The sequence below is a fragment of the Equus caballus genome, chromosome X (genome assembly GCF_041296265.1).
Source record: "Equus caballus isolate H_3958 breed thoroughbred chromosome X, TB-T2T, whole genome shotgun sequence".
Lineage (NCBI taxonomy): Eukaryota > Metazoa > Chordata > Mammalia > Perissodactyla > Equidae > Equus > Equus caballus.
The window spans coordinates 16,675,500-16,703,477 of record NC_091715.1 but is presented as its reverse complement, the minus strand read 5'-3'; the positions used below and the strand labels follow the sequence as shown (position 1 = coordinate 16,703,477).

At 34.5% G+C, this 27,978-nt stretch overlaps 1 protein-coding gene across 10 annotated transcripts in view; it reads right to left on the bottom strand.

Annotated features, from left to right (window-relative positions):
* Window positions 1-27,978, bottom strand: part of CNKSR2 (connector enhancer of kinase suppressor of Ras 2) — a 256,308-nt gene that overhangs the window by 130,774 nt on the left and 97,556 nt on the right. For all 10 annotated transcript variants that reach the window (XM_023633518.2, XM_070257233.1, XM_070257235.1 and 7 more), the window contains exons 6-8: window positions 15,064-15,183; window positions 9,373-9,432; window positions 5,558-5,626 (exon numbers count right to left, since the gene is read on the bottom strand). In XM_023633518.2, coding sequence (XP_023489286.1) covers window positions 5,558-5,626; window positions 9,373-9,432; window positions 15,064-15,183 — 249 coding nt within the window. The remainder of the gene's footprint in view (window positions 1-5,557; window positions 5,627-9,372; window positions 9,433-15,063; window positions 15,184-27,978) is intronic.

The following is a 27,978-nucleotide window of genomic DNA, read 5'->3' as shown; positions in this document are numbered from 1 at the left end:
ATGGTGCTCTAACGTGTTTCCCTTTCATGCAATAATTTTTTGTCTTCATCAGGCAGTTAAACGTTATCACTAATAGCCCAGCCCTACTACAGACAGCAAGTGGATTAGGCAGTTGTGACTGGCCGACTTCTGCCTTTTTGAAGGAAGAAAAGGGCTGCATTTATTGATACTGATTTGCAAATGAGTCACACACTTAATAAGCAAGAGTAGGTAAGAACATCAGCCAATAGATACATTTTAAACATACAAAATAGTTACTTATAAGGAAACCTTTTTAAATTCCATGTAAAATAACTAGATGATATTAACTGTATGTTGACACTGTAAGACATATTCCAGTAATAAAAATAGAGTAACCATTTTTAAAGTAATTACTCTTTTCCTGGTGAAGCTAGTAAGAACTGCGTAAATAAGAAAGAAACAAATCAAGATGCAGAAATCTGCAAAGAAAATAAATTTAATAGGAAGTTACCATTATTAAGGCATCACACAACTTATCTCCTTTATATAAGACTTAAGATAATAAATTTTAGTTTGATAACAGAAAAATCATGAAATATTATATTGGATAATAATGAATTGATTTCTCTAGGCAAAATACAGTTTATATCAATACGCAGCACTTCAAAACCAGTTTCCACACATTCTCATCGCCTCCACAATGTTCAACGTAAAATAAAAGAAAAAAATCAACAATCATCTCATAAACTACCCACTTTATAAGGTAGAATCTGATAAAATAGTAACTGTCTCTTCATTTTTTTCCTTTGAAAACAGAACAATTCACGTGTTCTGTTTTAGAATACCAATTTCTTAGAATCCTAACAGTTATTTTATGATATTATCATAACCATTTATTAAGTAATATGTTAAAAACCATGCTAATATATTTAATCTGTACTCCAGCAACATGTGTTTACAGGAATAAGATATAGGGTGCACCAGAAATACTGCTATTTGAGGTCTCAATATTTTGGGTATAAGGAATTATCAGATACTTTCTCCCTTGAGAAAGGAGAACAGAAGAAAATAGGCAAGAATAAGAAAAAAACTGAACGAGGTGAAGAATGGAGGAAAAATAGTCAAGTGAGAAGATATGAGGATGGTAAATGAAAGGAGAAAAAAATAGAATTAGAAGTGAAATCTAAAAAAGACAACAATTTAGTAAATTAAAAAAGAGAGAGAGAGAGAGAGAGAACACATCTGATGTTAGCCAGTATCATAGTATTGATTCCACTCAATGAGCTGCTCTTTCCTGCTGAAGTCCAGGGATGGGGTGGTGGGGTGAGAGGGAGGGAAAGGCTGGGCTTTAATGGGTCACCACACTCTCCATCCATTCTGATTCGATTAGCTTCCCCTTAGAACAAATTCTCCTTTTGTTCTGGGGCTAAAGGAACAAGAGGGTGAAGACAGAATCAAAAATGAGACTAGAGTGAGAATATGAGAGAGAATATAGGAGAAACCTTTGAGAATTATATAAATGAAGTTAGAATGATCTTTCCAGATGACGCATAGTCCTTCAATTTGTTCCCTTCCCCCTGCTCCTCTGCCATCACCTGCAAGTCTTGTTCGACAATGTTTACCATTTGGAGGGTAACAAAAACCACTAGCTTACAATACTCATCTTCCATCTCTCACTAACCAATGTCCAACAGCCTCACTATTTACTGCAGTCTATCTTCTTCTTGACTATCCAAACCTGGGTATGTCCCATTTCAGTAGCCTTTATAGCCACATCTATTAAACCATTTCTTGCAAGAATGCTGTCAGCAGGCTCCCAGAAGACTTTTAAAAATAATAGTGAATATGTTTTATTTACATAAAATAAAAGGAAATTTTTCCAAATGCTGGATTCAACCATCACATATGCCACTCACATATGCCAATCAAATGATATTCCTAAGAAGAAAATATCTGTTTTTAGTATGGAATTTTTAGAACACTTACATGCCAAAAACATGAAATTTTACAGATTCATTAGGAATATGCCCAAATAGATTTAATAACTATAAATAGTCTCATCAGCTAAAAAAACGTGTTAAAAGTGCATCATGAGGGCAGACTTGCTGTTTCAAACTATGCCGAGGTATCTCTCAGAGAGAGGGATGTAGTGGCAGATGAAGTGGAAAAAAATCTTGGGAGATTCCAGCAGCCTTTGAAGAGTTGGATCTTCACTGGCGGGGAAGACATGCAATAGGACTCAGTCTGCTTTGCTTGGATGTTCATGATTTTTTCTTCTTCCTACCTGGTAGCCACAGTTTCTCAGCCACAGAAGTATGTTGATTTGAAAAGCTTAAAAGCCACTTATAATAAAGAATATAGCAACATGAAAAAGGACATAAAACTTCCAGTTTCATTTCAAATAAGAAAATATATTTTTTAAAAAAGAGCAAACTAGAAATACACACATCTAATTGGACATCTTGAAGATATACCATACCAGCAATTTCAAAAAATCATTTTTGAATTCATTTGTGATTCATTCAACTTTCTCAGACTCTTAGGGAAAAATTTCAAATTGCTTTTCTATGTATTTTAAAATAAGAAAAGTTATCGGCTTTTATATTGTACATTACCACATGTAGCAGAATAAAATTTTAGAACTATAAAAAAATACTTACTGGGCTAATAACGTTCAAAATACAAGATTAAATATTACTCTTTTCATTAATGAGTCTAAACTGGTATAGAATAATATTGGCAATATCTCACTGTTCTGGTAAATTAATTACTGGATTAAAAAATAACATTAAATATGTATTTCAAATATATTAAGCTGTATTTTAATGTAACTATTATATCATAACCAACCCCTTATATCCCTGTTAATAAATATAGGGATAGAAGGGATAATTGCAGACTACAAATAATTTATACTTGTTTCAACTAATTTATCTACCTACCAAACCTGACCTTTCACAGTAACAAAACCCACAAAATTTCCATTTCACCACGTGTATATATCGTCTAGTAAGAAGTTAAAAGCACTGTAGAGATCACAATGCAAGCAACAGCAAGGAAAAGAGGGCAAAGTAAGCTGCATTTAATGAAATGTACCATTCTTGCACAAATATGCCTCTCACTCGAACACAAAGAAGAAAATCTGGTAATTGATCACATTATTAAGGAAGGCTACTTTCATGGAATTCAATGTATTTTCAGAGAATGTTTCTATTATCATCCAAAATCAATTTCTAAATTATAATAGCAGTCTGCCAAGAAACTGGACTCCAACTGGCCCAACTACTGTAGCAGGTAACAGGGAGGAAGGGAGGTTGGAAAGTTAATTTTTATTGAGCTCCTAATGTGTGCCTGGCATTGTGATAGGTGTTTTACATATCTTATTTACCTGAAGGAAAGGAGAGAGTTAGGAGTGGCAGTAAAGTTAAATTTCAACTCCATTTCTGATTCCAGTTCAGCTGATTCAGTACCCCAGTTATGTAAATACTCCCTTTCTCCTTCTCTCACACTTGGCCCCACTTAATCTCTCACTGAATCGTGAGATTTACTTGCATGATTGTTAGAATTTTTCCCCTTTTGCTTGATAATTTTATAATTTTAGTTTGGGGAGGGAGTTTGGGCCTTGAAGTCAGAGCTTTGAGTTGTGGGTGAGTTAAATAATCATTCTGAGTCTCAATTTCCTCATGCACCTTCTTTGTAGAATTACTGTAAAGAGTAAATGACATAAAATATGTCAAGTACTTAACATGATGCTTGGCACACTCTAAGAACTCAGTAAGAGTTGGCTATGGCTATTGTTATAAAAAGGCAAACTGATGCTTAAACAGTTACCATGACTCACATAAAGCCTTACATCAACTTCAGAGCAAAACACTGGAAGCAAGTTCCCCCAACCATCATTCTGTATAGTTTTCAATATTTTAGAATATTCCTGTGATGCAAAGATGTATTTACACATTCTCACAATATTGAAATATCAACAAACCATACAGATTTTATTAGTTCACTTGTAGTCTTTTACAGACTTTCATATTGATGTGATAAACATCAGAATCTTTGCTCCACCAAGAGTATCCTTTAACCCATTTCATTTTTCGTTAGAGCCTGATTTCTGTCCTCTTAGAATTGACCAACTGGAAATTGGTCCAACTATCCAACAGATGTCTTATTTGTTAAGGTGACATTGAAGAAATGGAGGCAGCATGAACTTTAGAAGAGGGAGAAGCTGCCTGTCTACTGAAGCAGCTGCTTTATCCCACTGCCCAAATCCTCATCCTAGGGGACAAGAAACTTTAGTCAGGACAAGCACTTTGTATGGTCTGGAGTAATGAGAACTTTCTCATCATCAAAATTGTCATAGTGTGGAAAGGTTTTGTCGATTACCAACATTCTGAATTAGTGTTAATCTTACACCTACGTGTTTAATTTTTTAAACTTTCATTGACTTTTATTCACTTAATGAACTTATTGAAGAAACATCATGACTTTGTAATTATCAGTGTTCAGAACCTCTCCAAAATATCACATACTTCTCAGTTTATTCAGAGCCAAAACTGAAATGGCTTCTGCTTTAAGGCAGAATCACTGAGAAAGATCAGACCTCACAGGAGTCGTCTTAGCCCCAAAATATTGCCATTCTTTTCAAAAGTTTCTTCTATGACTAGAATATGCAAAAGCAAATTGAGTTTAGGTGCAACAGGAAATATTTACTCACTCTGAAGAGTTAGTGAGCTATAAGTAGAATATTTACCAGAAAAAAACTATTTTTTTCAAATGAGGATAATTATATTAATAATCAGATTATTTTCACAATTTTTTTAAGGCAATAAACTTTATTTTGGTAGAGATAGGAGAACAAAGTAATCAACTGAGACAGAAAATAATCCAAAATGAAAATCATACAATGTTCATTTTCTAAATCCAAGATTATGAAAAATAGCCCTTGAAAATCTACCATAGGCACAGAATGCCGCTGTCATTCTTAGCCTGGAAAGGGATTTGTGAGATTCACAGAGCATGAAAACTTTATGAACTTATTTAGTTAAGTCCAATAGTTTTAGAACTAAAACTGTAGTCCTCTTTTGGGAAATGAAAAGCCAATTCAGCTATTAAAGCTTACAATTTTTTTTAAATCAACATTTAAAATAAACCAATCTACCAGACACTTTAATGAACAAATCAATATTAAAGTAGATGAACGAATGCATGCTGTTACAAAACATATCTACCAGGTAATTCAATAATTTGTAAAATGAAACGTAAAAGTTATATCAAGAAAAAGTTCAATTTGTACATATTGTCACTTTAATTTCTATTCTTAAATTATCATCCCAGTTCATGGGGTGTATAATGTTATCCCGTACCTGTCCATATAGAAATGCATATCTAACCTCAGCCACCACCAATATTTCGTGTTCTTTTAAAACCATGCCTTACATTCCATCAAATAAGAAGAAGAGTCATTCAGTTATTTTTTAAAAGGCTATTCAATGATCTTGTACACAAATAGGCATTTCATTTCATTGGTATTCTTTTAAAGCTTTAGCAAATCTTTATATTAGTTCCTCCCACTGACTCGTAAGGTAATTATACATACCACAGTCTGATGATTAACTTGAATCACTTCATCGCCAGCATGGATTTTCTTGCACCGATCTGCAGGTGACTAAAGTTAACATAAAGGAAATGATAAAGAACATAAGTTTCATCAGTCATTTCCTCTCTCTCAAAGCACTACAATAAGTTCACCACTTTAAATTAGATCAAGAATTTAATTATAATCCTCAAGGAATTAAACTAACAAAAGTGGTTACTAGTATTTACTATATTGTTTGTATTCTCTGTATAACTAATGACAGCAGAAATGCAAAACGATATATATTTATGTTATAAAAGACCAATATGTTTCTCAGAGCACTAAGAGAAAATGAAAATTGGTATTAACCTTTGCAAACTTTATACAGACAACTGTATTAGGCTCTACAGGCAACTGATTCAAAAACATATTTCAGAACATTATCTTTTTTAACTTTGATCCTTTCCATTTAATACAAATAATTCACATTAACTTCAGCGAATAAATATTTTCAAGTACATGCTTATGGTCAGCATCAAAGCTTTGTCAAGTGATGATCAAATCATTAATTTATTTCATCATTAATACCATCAATTCTGAATAACTGAGAAAAGCAAATTAAGAGTTGGACAGCCATTAGTTCAAAATTACATTATATAACACTCTCTCTCTAAATGTCTAATTATAAGAGCATCCTATTTCTTATGCTTCGTATAATGTAATACACTGGCAAACAAAACCACACTAAATAAACTAAAGCATTAACATTTCTATAGGCTGTAACAATTTCATCACTTTTTTCTTTACTACCATAAGAAATTGAAAACAAAAACAAACAAGCAAAAAACAACTTCGAAAAGCTCATTTTGACAAGTTTTATGAAGTTTTTAGGAAACTAAAATGAGATTTAAGATAGAAAGTTTTATAATATTGTAGGTATGGGTAATAAATTTAACATACTATTCTTTATTTTTCCTCTAGTAACTGATTATTGATTATACACATTATTAGACATTTTAATGACAATATGTGAATGGACTTTTGAATATAAAGAAAATGCATTTTCTGAAAAAATAGATTGTGTATTTATATGTGTGTTAAATTTATCTATCAAACACAACTATAAATACTGTAATAGTATTTATTAGTATCTATTGAAAGCTAAAGAAGAATGATACAGTGATGGAATCAGCAAAGTAAAATGCTACTTTTGAGACCCTGGAATAGGATTTACTTTAAAAGTGATTTCTAGTTCCTTTATTTTTTATTCATTCCCAATTTCCAATTATTTTTCAAACAAAGAAGTCTTGAAACAATATTAACCTCAATTCAACAAATCTTAAAATTCACAATAAAATTATATGCCATAGGCTCGAATTGAAGATAAGATGATACCCCACGGAATTTCAGTTATTGAAGTAATAACTCAAGTGTACGATTAAGAGGATAGTTCATCTAGGATGTGAACTCAACCCTAAGAATTGTGTCAAAAATGTACTTATTTCACAGCACCTTTAGGAAGGGGGCATATTACCCAATCAGACAAGTACCATGTAACAATTCGGAAAAGTTTGTAAATCATTACTTTAAGAGAGCTGTACCTATAGAGTCAGTCCCTGCCCTACTTGGTTCACAATTCTTTTTAAAGGAGGGTATGAAAGAAAAGTATCAAGCGAATGGCTCTAGTCAGAATACAAAAGAAAATGATAGTTGGTACATAAAGTTCAAATAAACTAAAGCAACTTTTTGCACAGATAAGTAGGAAATGGAGTAAGTCATATAAATTATAGACTTTCAGTGTCAAAAGAGACCTTAGAGATCATTTTGTCTGAATCTCTCTTTTTACTTAGGAGAAAACTAAGCGACTAAGGCATCGCAAAGCAAAATAACTTACCCACTTTAGTGAGCAGCTTTGCTAAGACTCAACACAAGATCTCCTAATGAGAAATGACTGAGGGTACCAAAAATAGTAACATAATTTCAAGACAAAAGAAGAATTAAATGATGAACTATTAATATATGGTTCGTATCTAAACTACACACAGAATCAGTCTTTCTTTGATCACTCATCCATTTAACAAATATTACTGAGTGATTAATATGAGCAATGCATTATTTTTTTATAGACCCCAGACAATATAGAAAGATACGTTCCTACGAATTCTTCAAGATATAGTTCAAAATCACCATTTCTGTGATTCCTTCTCTGATTTCATTTGGCAGCATTTACCATTTTTTCCTTTGTCCATCTAAACAAATTTCACTACTTGTTTACACAGATAAACCTCTATCTGCACTCCTTAGGGGCAGCAAGCTAGTTTAATTAAAAAATTCTTTCAAGTACAACTGAAATTTCACAAGGTTGTAAACTATCATAAAACAAACAAACAAACAAAAATTCTTTCAATACTCAACCCCACACCTGGAACATAGCAGACACAAAGCAAAGGTTTGTTAAAAGAACAAATGAATAAATAAATGATCAGATGAAAGTACAAATAAATGAGAATGATCAGTGACAAGAGTATAGTTTACAGTATCTTACTGCATTTAAAAATTTTAAATAGTTGACAACATGCATTTAACTGATATTCTTGATCTCATATAACTCTCAGATTTAATACCAAATATAAGCCAATACAGCAATCCAACAGCTATGTATATCATGTGTTTCACCGTTCATAAGACACCAAGAAAAGCAGGGGGAAAAATATCAATAAATGATTATAGTAATAGGTGAATTAGATGAAGAGAATGTTGATTTTTTTGAAGGAAAATGCTGGTAAGATGTTGAGATCAATAGTAACTTGAGATTAACTAATTCCACCTCAGTCTTCTTGGAAGGAATACAGCATAAACATGCAATTTGTCAGAATTTCTAAAAGAAAAAAAAATTCAAAGCTCAGCACTTGCTTAAAAGAGTAGGATGGAAATCTGGGACAACCAAATGGAGGAATAATGGATTATGCTTTTCAAATCTATTACATTGACTGTGTTAATGCCCAACACAATCACTTCACATTTCTGTAGCTCTTTATAGCTTAGTCTTTCACCTTTATTAACTTATTTGATTTTCATAACAACCTAGTGAGATATGTAGTGCAGATGATATTACCTCCAGTTTATAGCTGAGGAAACCAAAGCAATGAGAGGGTAAGTGACTTGCCAAAAATTACACTGCCAAGGCCTGGAGACTCTGACCTACTGCTTGCAGTGGTTCTCAAACTTCAGTAAGTCTCAGAATCAACTGCTAAAACAGAATCTCTTATTAAGAAACAGGCTGGTCTCCAGAGTTTCTGATTCAGTAGGTTTGGGGTGGGGCCAGAGAATTTGCATCTCTAAGTGCCAAGGGAGGCTGATGCGGCTGGTCCAGGGAGGGGCTGGTCCAGGGAGGGATCTCACTGTGAAAACCACTGAGCTATACCATGCTGCCCCTCCGCTGAATTATACTGCAAGTATTCAGAAAGCCTGAGTTATCTGATGTTTCTTTCCTATGAGTTAAGTTTCTTATTATAACTAAACTATTTGACAGATGCAAACGGATTCTTTTTCAGATGTCACAATAACTTCTCATGAACCAGAAAATACTTAACAAAGACAAATCTCTGGCAATGAACAGAAAACATCTGATTTACTTTAAGTAAATAGCTATTCTAAATCAAATAACATGACTGAAATTCTCCCAAAACTACCACTTACTAACTCAGTATGTCTTTTTAGTTTTATCTCCTAATCTGTTCGTGTCCTCAGAAGTCAACCTCAACTACACGAGATACATAAATAGTTTAACAATAAAAGGAAAAACATATCAAAATCTGAAATGTTGTAACACTTACATTTTCTGTAGTTCCAGTTATTACATGGAGGCCATCATATGTTGATTTAATATACATACCCTAAAAAAAAAGACAGCATCAGAAAAAAAAGTGAGGCAACTGAAATGTTTTCAAGTATGTTATAACCTCATCTACAAAAAAGCAAAATAAAATTATCCTATCAAATTAAAATTGCCACACACCCCAGGGATGAATCTATGATCAATAATGATGTCTTTAAACTGCTAAGAAATTCCTATCTGAATATTCTGGTTTCTAAAGTTTGCCTGAAGAAGCCTGTACTCAGCTTAATCAAATAACTACTTGATAAGTGAACTGCCTATGAAACTTATAAAATGCAGCATAGTAATTCAATATCCTGAAGAAAGGACACACCTCACTCCCCACAAAATCCATACTATGTATTCTGCAGCAAAATAAGTTATGATGGGAAATTCAAATATTGCTATGTTATTAGCTTGATACATATTACACAATAAAAAGTAAGTTCCTGATTTTTACCTACAAAAGCGCTTTGCATTTAAAAATATTAATTTCAAAAAGAATTAATTTTAATGAACTTGAAGTCTGAAATATAAAGGATTTAACAATAACCACAATATCATTTCAGAAAAAGCCTATATTTAAGCACTTATGTAGACAATTACTATAATGTTAATTTCCCATACCTTTATGTTAATTACATATTTAGACACTTGAATGTACATGTGTTTTCAACGAAAATAAGTAAGTAAAAAAAGACAAGAAGCACTAAAGTTCATGGTATGGAACTGTTAAGAAGTCACTGGGTAGGTTTTAATTCTGAAAAGTCACTTCAGTAATATCCTATGTCTAAAATGTTGGTATCAGTTCCAAAAATGGCTGAGACTGGATTTTTAAAGTAAAACAAAATGAGTGTAATTTTAAAAGATGTTCATTTACCTGTAAACTCTAGTTTCTTAAATGAAAGCTCATCACTTTATATAAAATAACTAACATTAACAGAAGTACAAACAGAAATTAAGAAACTGGCCACTAGTTCTTGGCTAACACCATATGGCAATATTCAACCTTACACTGGTGGCAAGGGCATAACATACTTACCTTTGAAGTTAATATTTATTCCATTATTCACTGCAAGGTAAATATAATGGTGCTATTATAGAACTTAAAAGAGGATAAGATCCTTGCAATGATTTTCCCCTCAGGAATTAACAAAATGACATCAAACACAGGATCTTAAAGTATATTTGCAAGAGCTAAACACCTAAATTTTGTCTTACCTTTTTTTTTACATAGAAGGATTGTGAGAGGATAAAGTGGAAACATACAGCGAAAGAAACAATATATATTGCTTGGACATACAACACAATCATCACTCATTATTACCTATCACCATCATCGCTAACATCTGTTTGTTACAATGTGCCAGGGATTGTTTTAATTGTTTTACATTTATTTCACAATAGTCTATGTGGTAAAAATTATCATTACGTCGGTTTTAGAGATAAGGAAACTGAGGCACAGAGAGGCTGGGGAGTCTGCCCAAGATGGTGAAGCCAGGTTTCAAGCCCAGGCAATCTGACTCCAAACCAGACTCTCAACCATTAGGCTACTGATTATCACTTTATTAACAGTTAGGAGAGTTGTGCACCTTCACTTTTCTTATTAAAACATAATATTTGGCAATGTAGATATTAAAGTTAAACATTCACTCTTTACCATCTACTCTAAAAGACTAAGACCTCTTTAGCACACATGTACCACGTGGAATGTGGTTATAAAGAGTAACCTGGTTTGATATTTTACAAATTTATTTTAATCACCCATCTCTTCTGACAACTGTAAGTAGAAGTTTATTATATTTCTCGCCACACTTCTTTCAACACTGTGCATTACCAATTAGGAATTAAAGTGTTTGACAAGAGCTCTAAATAATTTCATAAATGATTAGGTCATAGAAAACGTCTAGTATCCTAAGATAAATGCTTAGAAAAGACATTATAGTCATGGGGTTAATAAAAACTCATAGAGATAATCTAGTTATGACTCTGTAAATAAAATGTGTAATTACTGCACATACCAGGAACTTCAAAAATGGCACTTGTAAGCTAAAGCAAGTATCTCATCATTATTTATATAGAATTAAATGTTATATAATTTATATTAAAGCTAATTTTTTCAGATGGATAAAAACAATTTTAAAATGCTTAAGTAAAGAAGGATCTAGTTATGCATACAGAGCTCAATTCTAGCAATTTCATAGTTATGAGCAACAGGATAGAAAGAAAGCAAATTTTTAAAACGCCACAAGAAATGAAGATATTTAGTTTTATGCAATATTTTCATTTCTAATCTCAATAAACCATTTGTTTTAACTCACTTTAATAATCAAAACTGACTTCTTCATCCTTTTTATCTCCCTCTGGCAGTACTAATGAGAAAAATGGCCAAAAGTCAGGCACCAAAAGAAAGTAAGAAAAGAAGCAAGTTGCTTGGACAAGTTTCAAACTAATCATCTTCTGAATAATGAAGAGTCCACAGAAACACATCTGATCACTTGTGCACCTCTGAGAAAGGGTCAAACAGCAGGAGGACATGTAATTCAAATGGCTCTTTTTCTGGAACTGAGACAAATCTGGTGTTCCATTTCATCAAAACCTTCATTCTTCCTACTTTTTTTTTTTTAAACCAATTAATTAATTCTGGACCTGCCTCGAACAGCTCCCTCTTCCCTGCTCCACTTGCCAAAATGACATTTGCTTCACTCTGTCTCCAAATGTTGGTTAACCAACAGGAGCCGAGGCAACCTCACAGGCAAGTCAATGGAATAAGGCATATTTGGAGATAGTCCAAGTGCCTAAATAGTAAAAGAACTCTCTGAGACCAAGAGGCTTCTCCAAGGATGCCCCCTAAGCCCCTTCCTCTCTGTTCATCTCTTGGCTCTGATCTAGTTTCATATGTTCCAATAGCTCTCATTATCCTTCATTTAATTTTCTGCTAATTATTGTTGTGTGAAAGCATTTTAGAAACTATTTTCATGTTTTAATCATAACTAAGCACATTTCCTACCATTCTTTAGAATGGTCAGGACTTTCAAAACTAAGAAATTCTAGGAGATTTGGCTAATTCGGGAGAAAGCTGATGAACAATCTATCCTGTTTATCCAGTGGAAGAACAAAGCAGTTACCGTTTGCCTATGAGAGACGTTGTGTTTTGAAACTGGCAGAAGATTTTCTACAGACGTTTTAAGCTAATTAAATTTCGTTAAAGCTTAGTATCCTCTCACCTCTTTCTAGTTCTTTCCTTCACTTACCATTTACACACTTCCTATGGCTAACTACATGCTAAATGTTACCAAAATCCTCAAAGCTATTTATTTCAAATGTGACTGACTAAACTTGCTTAAAGGTGACTGATTTTTAATATGATACCTTGAAAAAGTCACATAAAGTTTCTATCTCCCCTCTAACATGAATCACAAGAAATAGTTTTATACTTAATTCTTTTTATTAATATTCAACATTTTAGGTTTTTCTTTTCCTCCCCTGGAAATATTTTCCCAATGAAGAATTACTGATGGTCCTTTAAAAAAGGGATTTCTCTAGGTACTTCCAGTTTTAAAGTCATCGTCCTAAACTCACACCCCTCTTTAGCAATTCCAATTTTAAATGTGGGATAATAGAACAAGCTTTTTTAAGAAGTACTTTATTTAGATTTACCTGGACTCAAACTCTGCCACTACTGTGTATTACCTCTATATAATATAGGACAAATTGGTGAAGATCTGTGATTCCATTTTCTCATTTGCAAAATGAGAAAATACTCTATAGAGTTGTGAAGAAAATACCTGGTAAATGATAGGCACTCACTTCTTTCTTTTTCTCTTTCAGCTCTTCCCCAGACTAACCAAATCTGGTTCTTAGCATTTTTAAGTTCGTGACTATTCCAAAGATTAGACCCAGATCTATCTCTTTCAAATTTAAAAAATAAAAGACCTTTATTTAAAAACATCAAGATTTCATAAAGTCTATTAGTTAGCATTGTGTTGACTCACTTCAAACGGTTATTTTTTTCCCATGATTTCAGTGGAAATTAGAGGAAAAGATCAGGCTCTTTTCTCAGAACAATACCGTCCTCAGAACTGTAGACTCAGAGCTAGAGAGAGCTTTAAGGATGATCTAGTCCACCCCTTCCTGCCCCCAACATTCTACAGATGAAAATATCAAGGCCCCCATCTTGCCCAGATCACACAGCTATAGTTTATGTACGTGATTTGTATTCAGGTGTCCTGACTCCTAGTCTAATATAACATAGTATTAGTTCAGAATTTCCCACTCTACAAATCATGCTTAAAGAAATTCCTTTCCTTTATAACTACTGAAAGGGGAGATACAGAAAGAAAAAGCTTTAATATTACAGGTTGAAAGATGTTTTAAATAAAACTGGACTTTGTAAAGGTAACCAAGAGGAATTTAAAACTGTAAGAATTTAAAATCCTAAGTATTACTGCAAATAAGTTTCTAAATGTTAGAAATAAGCTCTTAAAACTAATCAAAGTTAGATACAACACTTATGGGTTACAATGATGACATACTTGCTGGCTACGTCTGAAGTGCTGATTTCCATCTTCCCAGGAAAACAATAATAAAAGCCACAAAAAGCTCAAGGAACTATGGTTACCCAAAAGTAATTTGCCAAATATGAGGAGAAAAGGCACTCTATCGACTAGATGGCTTCAAAATGAAAAGCCACTGACTGGTGGCTGATGAAGGCTTTACCCTCTAAAACATTTATATATATACATACAACTGAAGAAGAAAAGTCACATAAAAAGTTAAACCTGCTTAGAGGTCTTTAAGATTATCTGAATCAAATTATTAATCCAAGTTTCCAAGATTTCTATTTTCTAAAATATCATTAATGGTATTCTTCGAAAATGCAACTACAGGGAGAAAGCAGAAACAGTGCAGCATCAAACTAACATGTAATAGTTGCGTAGTAGGTAAGATGTTCTCTAGCCAGTTTCTTATTTTTTGTCTCTCCCTCATTAATATTAATTTTATATGCTTTCTTTCTAGAAAAGTATTAAAGAATAAGTTCTCACTTGGGTTAAGTTTAGAACCAATACAATTTTTAATCAGGTGAACAAAATATTGAAGATAATTATCTTTATTATTACATAATAAAAAAATACATCTCATAGATGGTAGCCTAGTGTTGGCAATATTCATCATCTGCTTATTCACCCTTATAAGAATGGATGTGAGTTATAAAGAATATTGAGTTTATTTAGCTTACACAAACTAAGGGAAGAAAGACCTATTAAAAACAGAATAAACCAAAGCAAAGCAAAACACCCACTTGCATAGGCAGGTAACATTGTGGATCTTAATATAAAACTTTTAACTTAAACTTCCTTTAAACCTAAGGAACTTTGGTAGGGGGTGAAAGAACGTAATAAAAGGTAATTTATTACCAAAGTAAACAGGATAATTCAGAAATCACCATTTTAATTGCTCTCATTTTCATTTATCTTCATAAAACTTCTTATCATGACAAACTCCTGCTACCTTAACTCCTCTAGAAAAAAATACCAAAATGTTCAAAGTTCATTAAAATTCATGGATTCCCATATTCGGAGGTTGCTTTGCCCACATTATTAGCTGTCCACTCAGGAATAGTGGCTTTCATCAACTTAGTATCTCTTACCAGCCCTTCACTTGGTTTGATGTTTGCCAGCTGAATCACTTCCAGGTGGGCAGACTGTGAAACAAGAGGATCTGATGACAGGGATATGATGTGGTCACAGACTCCAGAAAGAGTTTTACACTAAAAGCAAAAAAAAAAAAAAAAAAAAGGAAAAATCATGGTAAACACATCTTGTAAGTAATATATAAATCATTTTGTCACAACCTTCCTTTTTACAAGGAAAAATAAAAGAAACAGTAGAAGAAAGTAGTTGGCATTTTATTCTATAAAATCTATATAAAAAAGGTATTCAGGTGAAAGAAATAGAAACACATACAACACATCTATATTCTATATTATGGAAAAGAGCTATACATCCAAATAGTCAAGAAAGTTATGGCATGTTTTGTTTCTATTATTTGACTCATCAGACCTAAAATAAAATGATTGTTTCTGAACAATCTTAATAATCCGAGAACTACTAGATAACAACCATCTTATTGAATTGAATTCAATAAGTTCAAAAACCTTGACGTCTTTTATTTCAAGATCAGAAAAGTTAAAAAAAAAAAAAATCCAGCCAAGGCCCAGGGAAGATGACTCTCCCAAATCTGCTGGGTGAATTCCTCCTACTTACTCATCTAGACTTTCTTGCTCAAGGTTACCTTTGTATAAAGTTTCCCAGCTCCTCCAGGCAAAATGTGGCACTCCTTCAATCCTACCTTCTCAGCGTTCTATGAACAGTCTAAAATTGTAGGATAATTCTGAAGCCCTCTGAGGCAGGGACCATGTCCTACTCATCTCCGACTTCTCTCCCTCCCCCTATCCCCACCCACCACCCACACCAGGTAGACAGATCCTGGAACATATAAGGCACTCAATACATATGAGTTAAATGAAGAGCAAATGAGCTTTAACAATCAGTGGAGTGGCTTCACTGAGGACAGATAGCTAGTGCTTCAGTTAGGATAAATCCATTCGTGCTGATATAGAATTGATTTAAAATATGTTACATCCATAATGGTATGTTTTGACTTAGACATGGTCAAATCATGAAGAAAGTAGAACATAAGTGAATGAAGCTTGGAATATATTGTCCTAAAATATGCTGGCCCTTAAGATGCTTCACAGACTCTCATTGTACTTAGTGAAGTCTGATGTCCATCATTTGAGGTTACTTGTTTTTCTTGCCTTAACTGTAAGAGGAGCTATTATCTTGCAAGAATCAAGCTATCTTCTATCTCCAACATGTTACATTTGTTCTGTGACCACTGCATTACTCTATCATAAGGGAGACAGTTTCTGCCTGGTCAGGTTATGGACTTTTTATTTGCTGCATTCTGTACCGGGCTCAGCTTCTAAAGACAGAAACCACCAGGTTAAATTTCCCTCCCTAATCGCACTTCTGCTTTTCACATCTGCTTCTCAAGACTGCACTTTTATTGTGGCTATCGGCCCCTAACGATGGACATTAGCTAGCATGATACCAATATCCATGGAAAGAATATGGGCTTCGTTGGTATGAAGACAGATGTGGGCAATCACCACACTGCCAGTTACTTGCTCTGCGACTGTGAATAACGTATTTTATATCCTTGAGGCTCAGTTTCCTCATGTAGAAAATGGGGCAATAAAAATTACTTTATATGGTTTACACGACCGATCAGGATAACGCATAAAAAAAGACACTAAATAAACGCTTATTCTCCCCCTGTTGCTTTCTCTATCCTCAAAGGGCTTAATTCTTACTCATGGAATCAATTATCTCATTATTCTTAATTACATGGCCTTGTTGACCATCTTACAATGACCAGTAATCATACTGCCTGCTCACGATGGAGAGTTCCCATCTCTTTACTTTCTCCGATACAATGAAGGTATTTTCCCTGAAGAGCTGCTAAGCAAAGTGCCAACAGGAAGACCACCTCCCAGAAATAGGGAAACCTCCAGGGCCAGCTTGTGTGCAGTCGCACAAGGGCTGCACTCAGTATTATGCTCTGCTGTGGCTGTCTTGGAATTCTCAACTGTTTTTGAACAAGGGGCTCAACATTTTCATTTTGCACTGGGTCTCACATATTACGTAGCCCATCCCGGGACCCCAGTCTCTGTGTCTGTGTTTTCTTTTTAAATTCCTCTTAAAGATATTTATCAGCAGCCATGGAGAAAAGGACAGAACGGCAGCAGTTAACATACAAAACCTGGCTGCAGTTCAAATTACTGCTGTTTGACAGGAAGAAAAACACTTTGGGGCAGACTTAAACCTTTTAACTATTCCTTTCCTCCCTATTCCTTTCCTCCCACATGTGGTTACATTTTCATTCTTATTTTCTCTTTATCTCAAGGGAGGAGATAACATTGTTAACTTTAAAGAGTTTCTACATAGGATACTTGGATTACATGATAATCTGAACGTTACTATAAGTCAGTATGCTAAAAAGAACCCTTTGTGGTTTCTACAAATTGAAGCATATTTCAAGAGTCCAATGTATAAATAAATAGGAAGGTAATGGAGGTATATAAATGGCTCAACATGTGTGCATTACAACATTCAGGGCCTCATATACACACCAGTAATGAGCAAAGTAGCTCTTCTATTTGGGCATTGGAAGCACTTAGAAGTGGGGTAGGAGGAGGGAAGGCAGAAATACTAGACGGTAGACGTTTTTACCAAAAAGAAAATACCAATTAAATCCACCGTATTAAGTTGTAAATCATTTTTTCAGATTCTTCCTGAGTAATTTTGTTTGCCAAATGCCTGCTATGTGCTAAGTCTGCTGGGAATACAAAAGATGAGGAAAACACTGACTTTACCAGCAAAGCTATCAGGATTTAACAGATTAAAGATCTTGAAAAAAATAATAGAAAGACTTAGAAAAGAAACTCTACTAGAGCCTGCTGCCTGTTTTAGAGATAATGTACTAGAACCTTCATATTGCAGCATTTGGCACTTGACTAAATAAGCCAATTAGAAGGGGTATAAAATGGCCTGGCTTTACCCGCTAATTCTACACTCATTATTGCCTCATACATCAAGCCACTGCAGGAAACCACTTTAAGAGTACTATGGCAAAGATTCAGGGAAGTTAACACATTCCTGTAAAAAGTAAATTTGTTCATTCAGTAAAATCGTTTGATATTATGTTATCATTTTAAAATACAGCATTATCTATTGCTACCTGACGGTGTACTCTAGAAAAAGAAAACTATAATATAGCAAGAAAAATACATTATTATAAGTTAACATCAACCCTATAAGAGCACCTACTAGGTGTCTGGCACAATGCTAACCAATTCATATTCGTGATCTCATATATTCTTATAACAACTTCCTGAAATAGGTATTATGATAGTCAGTTTAGCAGATGAGAAAGCAAGACTAAATAAATAGATCAAGGTCACTGCCTGGGCAGAAGAAGGACTTAAATTTTTAATCGTTTTGTGCTTGTATCTCTTATTTCAATCTTTAAATCTCAACTTGTTTTTGATCAATTTCATTTTGTATTGTTTAAAATCAATGTCTGTATACAATAGATGTTATATAACACATTTAAACTACACTGTATAATGAAATATAAGGCGAGCCTGCAAGTGTTCTTGAAATTTAGAATGCAGTTTAGTTAAGGAGTAGCACATGTGAGACTGTGAAAGACACAGCTCACTGGGAAAACTTAAAGCAATTTTAGCAGCAAAAGGACAACTATTCTAGCTAGAATATGACTGGTAACCCCTTGTATAAAGGAGATTCTTCTGCTATTTTGCAATATTTCTACTAATGGATTTTAAATTCTATTCATCGTTGGTTCTAAAAACAGAAGGAAAATTTTGAACCTAAAATTATAGTAAATAATATGCCTTTAATAATGCTAAAGGGAACATAAAACGGCAACGAGTATTATAACTGACCCTGTGGATTCTGTTATAAGCTATTGAAGATGGTGACAAAGGATTAGAGACTGAATAGCAGTTAACAGACTGGGCTAGCTATGACTTAAGAACCTTTTAAAACAGAAGAGTGTCATGGGCCAGACTGAATGGTGTTGTGATTTTTCCCTCTAGTTATGTTAATTTCAAATGTGAATTAATATAATTAATAGAGCATATTCTCAACATGAAATGGAAAGTTTTCATATTCTGTTCTATATACATACTACTTTACATGTATTTGCATATATATATGTATGTATGGCTAGTTCACCCAAATCTAAAATTTCTAAAGGGAAAAAGATCTGAGCATAGCATGTTGAGTATAAAATAAGTAATGGTTTTAAAACAATTGTACAAGCCACATTTTAGTCATTGTGGAGATTTAAAAAACAGCAACCCCATGTTAATATACTAACCAATAACAGCATTCTTTCATTATTGCTAAGTTTATCAGACTCTTTTTAGATTAATATGTGAAGTTTCAGCTATTGTATTTTAAAAAGGAAATGGAGAAAGTGTCTAAGTACAAACAATAGTGAAAAGCTAAGGGATAGGAAAGAGGTCTTAATGATAGCCTCCATAGCTTGGGAGCGTACTCAGACATGATTGGGCTGCTTAAAATATCTTTATTTATGTTTTTCTAAGTAAGTGGAATATCGGTCAGTTATTCTTCTGAGTATATTGAAGGAAATGAACGGAAGTATCTTTAGACTAAAAAATCAGAAATTCATTTGACATAAGAAAGAACTTCAGACTCATAAGCTTAACAAAAGGTTTTACAAAAGGAAAGTTCTACTTTGGGGTATATACATAAATACAAGGGAAAAGAGTATAAAACCATGATAAACCAAGAAAACAACAAACAAATGGATAAACATTTTAAGATGGCAACAGTGAGGTGAAAGCTACAATTTAAGTACAGCTTAAATACTTCAGGTTTATTATCAATAACATGGAAAAATAGTAACAAAAGTTTTATTTTGATAAATACCATGTACACATTAAAATAGTTATTAATATAAATAATATTTCAATTAAAATAGTGTAGAGGACAGAGTATGTTTTTATTTTATTGTTTGGTTCATATACTAATTCAATATTATAAATCATACAACCCTGTGCCAATTTAGGATAATATTTACATTGTATTTGGTGTATAAGAGATGCTTCATTTTTATAAAATAGTACACATTTATTCTGTTACTAAATTGTGAGAACTCTAAATGATATAAGCTTTATTCAGAAATATAGTATTCTTGGTATCTTAGTACTTATCAGATCTCTGTTGAGCTAGCAATTTTGTACTTCGAAATATCATGGTTCCCTAACGAGACACAAGGAGCAAACTGTCATAGGTAACTGGGAAAGAGTAAAATTCACAAACAGAATTTAAATTAGTATTCAAAAGCATTATTCTATATTCATATTCCTCAACACAGGAAGAATTTCTTGCTCATTTGAGTAAAGAGAATTGAGCAATTTTTTAAACTTAAAAAATAGAAAAGAATAAAATTTCAATTTAATCCAATGTAAAAATTGTATCTGTATACAGCAAACACTGAGAGTTTCAAATAGCCTCAGAAAGCAACTATAGTTGCAAATAAATAAAGGACATATAAACTTCATTTCAACAAGGTCTAGAAAACTTTGCAATCCCTTTAGGTTTCAAACTCTGATGATGTGGAAAAAACCACAAAAATAACAATTAGCAAAATGAGAAGAAACCACCACCACCATTAAGTCATTCATTAATTCAGCAATCACTGAGCATCTGCTACATGATTCAAAAGCCAACTACTATGCTCAAGGATTTCACAACCTGGGACAGCGTTTCTGGTAAAGTATTTGGCTTTGTCCTTAACAACACTGACATGAAGCCTGCTGCCCTTGTGTTCCTGATAACAGAAAAGAAACAATAACACTTTAAAATAATGATCATCTAAGAATGATGAGGACAGTATCAAACAGTGAGAGAATATCAGTCCCCAAATTATACCTGTTTTGATGAGCAAGAAGTGGACCCATGACACTTCCAACCTACTTCCAACTACTACCCTGAGACATCCATCGGTCTGAATTGAAGTTGGAACAAGAGGCTCCACCACTCCTCTGATTTTTGATAGGGAACTAGTCAGCTGGAAACCAGAACTAGATCTGAGAAAATATCCATTCTATTTGCCTGCTCTCTAAGGGCCAGGAAACAGAGCTAGGGAGGCTTGCAGTGGCTCCCAAGGCAGATGAGCAAGCACTCATTAGAGGGCATGCTACTTTCCAGATTCAAGATTAATAAGGGTCTGGACATACTAGTGGCTCAACAAAGATATAGGTTATTAGGAAAATGATTTCACTTTGCTTTACACTCAAAGAGCAAGAGGGGAGCAGTTCATTACAGTTGGATGAGCTTCTGGAAAATCCAGGCACTATATATACAGTTTATGGGCAAATAGGCAACAAATAGCAGAGACCTGGGAGCAACGTCTTCACTTATAGTCGAGAAATTCAAAGTTGCCATATGCGGTTTTATGGAGAAAAGAGCTAATCACACTGTGCCAGTTATGAATTTATTGGCTCTGAGCTCCAAATTCACCCTTCAGTGCTTGCTCTTTGATAATGGACAGGACTCTCCAAGCATTTCTGCATTACAGTGAGCACAACATTAAGTTTCTGTCAGCAGAGGGCACTGGAGGGACACTGCAGGGGGAAGGAGGCTTCTCTTCCAAGTTCCCTTGTGCTGCAAGCAGTTCTGCTTTTTGTTGCTCTTGCTGCATGGTCCATCAGTGGCGTCCATGTGTGGGGACATCCAGTGGTGCCAAGACCACACAATCCCTCAGTGACATCGTAGCCTCAGCCTGGGCTCAATGACCACCATCTTGGGGCCCTCTCAGCCTCATACCCATAGTAGCACCCCACTCTCTCTATGAGCCCTCCCACCAGCATCACTTGCCTGCATCCTGGAAGGTTGTTTCCTGCTTGCCTGGCAAGTATGGACCAGCTCTGGCTTAGGCAACCCAGTGGAGTTGCAACCCCACTGCTTCAATGAATTCTTACGCTCAGCCTGGGGCAAGGTGTCCTCCTACAAGCCGTCCTTCCTTGGGTACTCTACCCAGTCCTAGGTTATGCTTTACAGTCTCTTTACAGCTGTACAGGTACTCATTGTTTAACACCTATTTAGATTAAACTTTCCTTGTTTAAGTTACCACATGATTTCTGTCTCCGGGCTGATTCAACTGCCTTGTTGAAGAAATCTTTACATTTACAGTGACTATAACTGTAGTTTAAAAAAAATCTATAGTGTCTTTGATAACATAAAGATCTCAGGTAAAGATAGTCCTTCAATTTAGCACTTTATGTGGCCATACCGTTTCATACTGATTTTGTGAGTTACTCACTGAAGAATTATGGCATTTAGACCTTAGAAATCACAGACACTCCAATCCCCCAACTTAGGCCAATTTAGTTGTTCACAGTTAGTAAGTGTCAGAATACGGTCAGGACATCAAATCTTTTTAACTCTCAAACTGGTGCTCTTTCTACTACATTTCTATGCCTCACTTGATTCCCCAACAAAAACAAATAGAGAACAAGGATTGTGTGCTCAGAGTTAGTCTGAATATGAAAACATTTTACAACGTATAATGTGTTCAGCAAATGTAATGTTAGCAAGAACACCCATATAAATATGCCAACTTACATATTCTCTATCCAGATCATAATAAGACACACTAAAACAGATTATTTTAATTCGTCATGTATGGCTACATTCCCTTTAGCATATATCCATGCTTTCTTTCTGTCGCAGAAAAGACAAATATTTTCTATCTCCATCATATTCTATCTGGATTTCTTCTTTCCTGCATGAGACATCAGTTGTGGAGAAGTTAATTTAGAGTTAAAATAATTTATAAGGCAATTAGCCACCAAAGTGTCAAAACCTGAAGATACTCTAATAACAACAATCAAGAATCCATGCCGATTTCACTAATAGTGTTAGCATGCTTCTTTAGGGTGATTACAAAGATAGCAAAGAAGGCTAAGACAGAAGGATCACATTAACTCTGAACATAAAGAAGCATTTTAATGCTTTCCATCTACAAAACTCAGTATTAGAATTCATGTTTTAATGAAATTGACCTTAATTTGTATGCTCAAATGCTACAGTTACAACCAAAATGTCAACCACACTGAAAAAAAAAAAAAAACCCATCAGTTTGCAATGGCCCAAGACCACAGCTTTAAGAGGCAAGTCTAGCTATAACTGGCAAAGCTGCATTTTCACAGCATCAGGGACCTTCTGAAGACAAATATAAAATTATTTTTACCAAGTCATTAGAGTATCATATTTTCAAGAAATCTCTAGAGATAAAATATTAATATGATCACTTTTATTTTATTAAGGGCATGCTGCTATCCTTATACTTACATCCTGAAGGTTTTGGGCGATTAGGAGAGGAAACCTATCCTTACATAAATGATATGATACAGACGGTGGGGCAAAGTCTAAAATGAGCTCTCTATTTTCTCCTCCAGGCTCTTCCCTTAGACCTAACTGTTGGTTCTGTGCAGTTGCAGCCATTTCTAGTCTACATAGCAGAAAAGGCACAATAATCTCAGCCCAGATGGAGTTTAGGAGTAAAGAACTCATACATTTAAAGACAGAAAAAAATTACACAGTGTTTGTGAAATAAAACTAATAGTTAACATGACAAATAAGCCTAATTCATGATCAAACCTAAATAAGTAAAGGAAAAAAAATAGCTTGTAGAGAAAAGAGAGAGAGAAGAGAGAGCATTCCTGAGAATGTCCTGTAAATTGTAAAGTACCATACAAGTGAAAGACAATCTTAACACTAAAATAATACAATAGGCATTCACTGTATTTATTCCTCCCATTATCTTTATAAAACCCACAGGGGTAAAATGCTAGTACAAAGCAAGTGCCATATACAAGACCACACTGTTGGTTAATGCAAAAGGTGTATCTGAGCTCAGTACAAACTGATGCAAACAATGTGGCTTTAATGATCATGCCTGGCCTGGGATTTCCATGAGTTTATCAAAGCTGACAAGTGTTCCAGGTTCACCAACGAGAGCAGCAGGGCTGTGACAAGCAGAGTAAGTCGGCTACCGCACAAGGTCTGAAATGGCTTCTCAGGAGTGCTTCTCTCTCCAGATTCAAAGACTTCAGTGAAAGGTGGGAGTGAGGACAAAGCAGGGTACAGAACTGAAGAGAACAGATTCTCTATAACTGATTTACTGTATCAAACAAGGATTTGTGGACAGTACAAACAGATAGGCTCCAACAGGCCAGGGAATGTGCAATCAAGGACAAAGCCTAACTGAGAGGGAAATATCAGATCAATAGAGGTGAACTATATTACTATTTATCATAAGTCAATCACTCAGACATATAGTACATTGATTGTCTGCACTTCCTTTTGTCCTTTATGGCTGCACCCTGCCATCTGTTCCATTATATTTAGTGGCAAATTCCAAGGACACCCAAGTGGTCCAGTCTCCTTTTATTCATTCTCACATTTCATATTAACAAACATCTCTGTGCACCACTGCAACCACCCTACCCCCTTTTCTACTCAGCTTTTTGTTCATTGGAGTTGTGGGGGATCAGAATTGGCCACCCAAAATGTGTCTCTTCGGCTTACTTTTATTTTTTTGTCAGAAAGATTGTCCCTGAGCTAACATCTGTGCCAACTTCCTCTGCCTTATGTGCAATGCTGCCACAGCAGGGCTTGATGAGTGGTGCCAGGTCCGCACCCAGGATCCGAACCTGCGAACCCCGGGCCACCAAAGCAGAATGCAGGAACTTAACCACCACACCAAGTCCCACTTTTGACTATTTCACTATATGTACCATAAAATTATCCATTAAAACTCATCAGGATTATAAATATAATAGAATAAGTATACACTTTTACAATTTTTCATTATAAAAACAATGCAAACTAATTGAGTAAAATTGGGAAGATACTTGAAACAACAAAAAACTCAGCTATTATCTTACCAAACACAATAAAAATTAATATAGAACATTTTCTTTTTAAATTTTCAACAGTGATGATTTATTCTGTGTTTATAATGATTTTAATCTGGTTTTTACCTAACATCACCATTTAGAATCTTTCCTTTAACAGTGGCACATAAATATTTTAGGTATATTCATAAGTATAATTTAATCATAAATTATATAGTCATAAATATAATATCAAATAGTAACCATGAATAGCAAATATTTCCTCCTGTGAACGCATCATAGTTTACTGATGCATTACCCTACTCTTTCTTATTTTTCATTGTGGGGATCAGAATTGGCCACCCCAAAATGTGTCCCCTTGGCTTGATTATTTTTTTTTTTTTTTTAAAGATTTTATTATTTCCTTTTTCTCCCCAACACCCCCCGGTACATAGTTGTATATTCTTTGTTGTGGATTCTTCTAGTTGTGGTATGTGGGACGCTGCCTCAGCGTGGTCTGACGAGCAGTGCCATGTCCGCGCCCAGGATTCGAACCAACGAAACACTGGGCCGCCTGCAGCGGAGCACGCGAACTTAACCACTCAGCCACGGGGCCAGCCCCTTGGCTTGATTATTTTTAAGAACAAAAGACTCTGAAAGAAACTCTGACTTTCACCCCCAAACGCCTAAAAGAATTTAAAATAGAAGGCATGTTCCAGAAAGGAGCTAATACCAGAAGATAACCATAACCTAATATAAAACGTGTCTCTCAGGTCACATTGTCTGTAGTTGGCCCATTTGCATTTCCATATCCAGGGAAATTGCCTTTCTCTCCCTTGAAGTCCCAAACCACTAGCCCCAACATCTTCCTTTGTCTTTAGCTAAAAATGGTATTTAAGGTGGCGACCTCAGCCATTCTGGCGAGTTGCTCAGTTTTCCTGGGTTTCTCCCATGTATACATGCCATAAAGCTTTGTTTGGTTTGTTCCTGCTATTCTGTCTCATGTCAATTTAATTCTTAGGCCAGCCAGAAGGACCTAGAGAGGGTAGAGGAAATGTTCTTCCTCCTCTACATCATTTTTATGTATAATGCTGCTATAAACACTTTCTACAGAAAATGTTATTGGGTTTTAGAATTTATTTTTATACAAGATTCCCAAGATAGCATAGGAATATGGACTCTGGAGCCAGGCGGCCTGAATTAAAATCCTCTCTTAAATCCTTTCCAACTGTATCACTTTGGGAAGTCACCTAACCTCTCTGTGCTTCAGTTTTCTGATCTGTAAATGGAGATGATAGCAATAAAACATATAATCATAAGGTTGTTATGAAGACCAAATAAGTCAGTTCATACATAGCTGTTAAAATAGTGCCTGAGGCATATTATAAATATTACATAAATGTTAGTATTAATGTTTTTGAGGCTTGAAATTGCCTAATACTTAGAAAGGTTTAATGAATGTACATGCCTAGCAGTAAAGTATGTCCATTCTAATTTCCTCAGATAATCATCACCATTTGGATACTTTCAGTGTGGTTATTATGTGTGTACGTGTTTGTGTTTATGAATTGATAGGTCAAAATTTGTATTTCATTACTATTTTATAGGAAATCCTTGTTTTCTGAGGATAATTGCCACTGGACGGTAACTGTAGTCTTTGTGATTTAATTTAGGAATGCAGAGCTTGTCTCTTTAAAACATGTAAATCCAATGATATTTGTATTATCTTTTTAATTTGTCATTAACAACCCTCATTTTAAAAACAGTAGTTAGCATTCATACACTTTTTTATTCCTCATCATCTGTTATAGACTCAATGTTTGTGTCTCCCCCAAATCCATACACTGAAACGTAATCGCCAATGTGATAGTATCTGGAGCGTCTGAGAGGTGTTCAGGTCACAACCCTCTTGAATAGGATTAGTGTCCTTATAAAAGAGACCCCAGAGAGCTCCCTTGCCCGTTCCACCACATAACCCTCTATAAACCAGGAAGCAGGGCGTCACTGGACACCAAATCTGGGGCATCCTTATGTTAGACTGCCCAGCCTCCAGAACTGTGAGAAATGCTTGTTGCTTAAGCCACTCAGTCTATGATATTTTTGTTATAGCAGCATGAATGGACTAAAATACCATCTCAACTAGTTTTGTTGTTGACCTCCAGTCCTTTACTACCACAACTTTCCTATTCCAGAATTCAACTTTTGCTTCGTTTATCTGGTAAACTTATTCAAATCTATTTTTCAAAATAATACTTTAATGATCTTGATGATCTAAAAGTATCTTTTTGTTGCTTTCACACATGAATGATAATTTAGTTAGATATAAACATTTTTGGTCACTACTTTTCTTCAAAGATTTATTAATTCTGTTCTACTGTTTTCTGGAAGTTATGGTTTCAGAGAAGACATCTGAATATAATCTAATTTTTGTTTCTTTGAAGTCAAAACCTCTTATCTCTCTCTTCCCACTGGTTGAATGAATGTAGAGTTGCTTCTTGCCACAGAAATTGTAAAATGTTATCAGAAAATATCTTGAAATTATCTTTCCAAAACATTATCTGCTTTGTTGAATAATCCAAATTTCCAAATTTCTATTCCTAAATTATTCTGTCATCTTTAATTGTTTCCTATTGCTTTCTTCCTCAGAAACTAACAACTAGTTAAAGGTAGGTTAACCACAATCTATCCTCTGTAGCCATTATCTTCTCTCATTTTTTGTCATTTTATTAATTTACTAAATATCTTGAGTGTCATTAAAATTTATCTTGTGTCTCACTGTTTCAATTTTCTGCAATATCTGATCTGCTTTTTACTGCTTTCAGCATGGTTTAATTTCTATTTCCATGTTCTTAGTTTTACAGACTGTTTTCTGAGATCATTTTATGCTCAATTTATAGTGGTCTTATTGTCTTTATAGTATGGTATTCTATTTTAATGCAAACAGTGTTCTTTTGATTCTTATTGAGAACATTAAATAGATGTTCTTTTTTGTTTGAGGAAGATTAGCCCTGAGCTAACATCTGCCGCTAATCCTCCTCTTTTTGC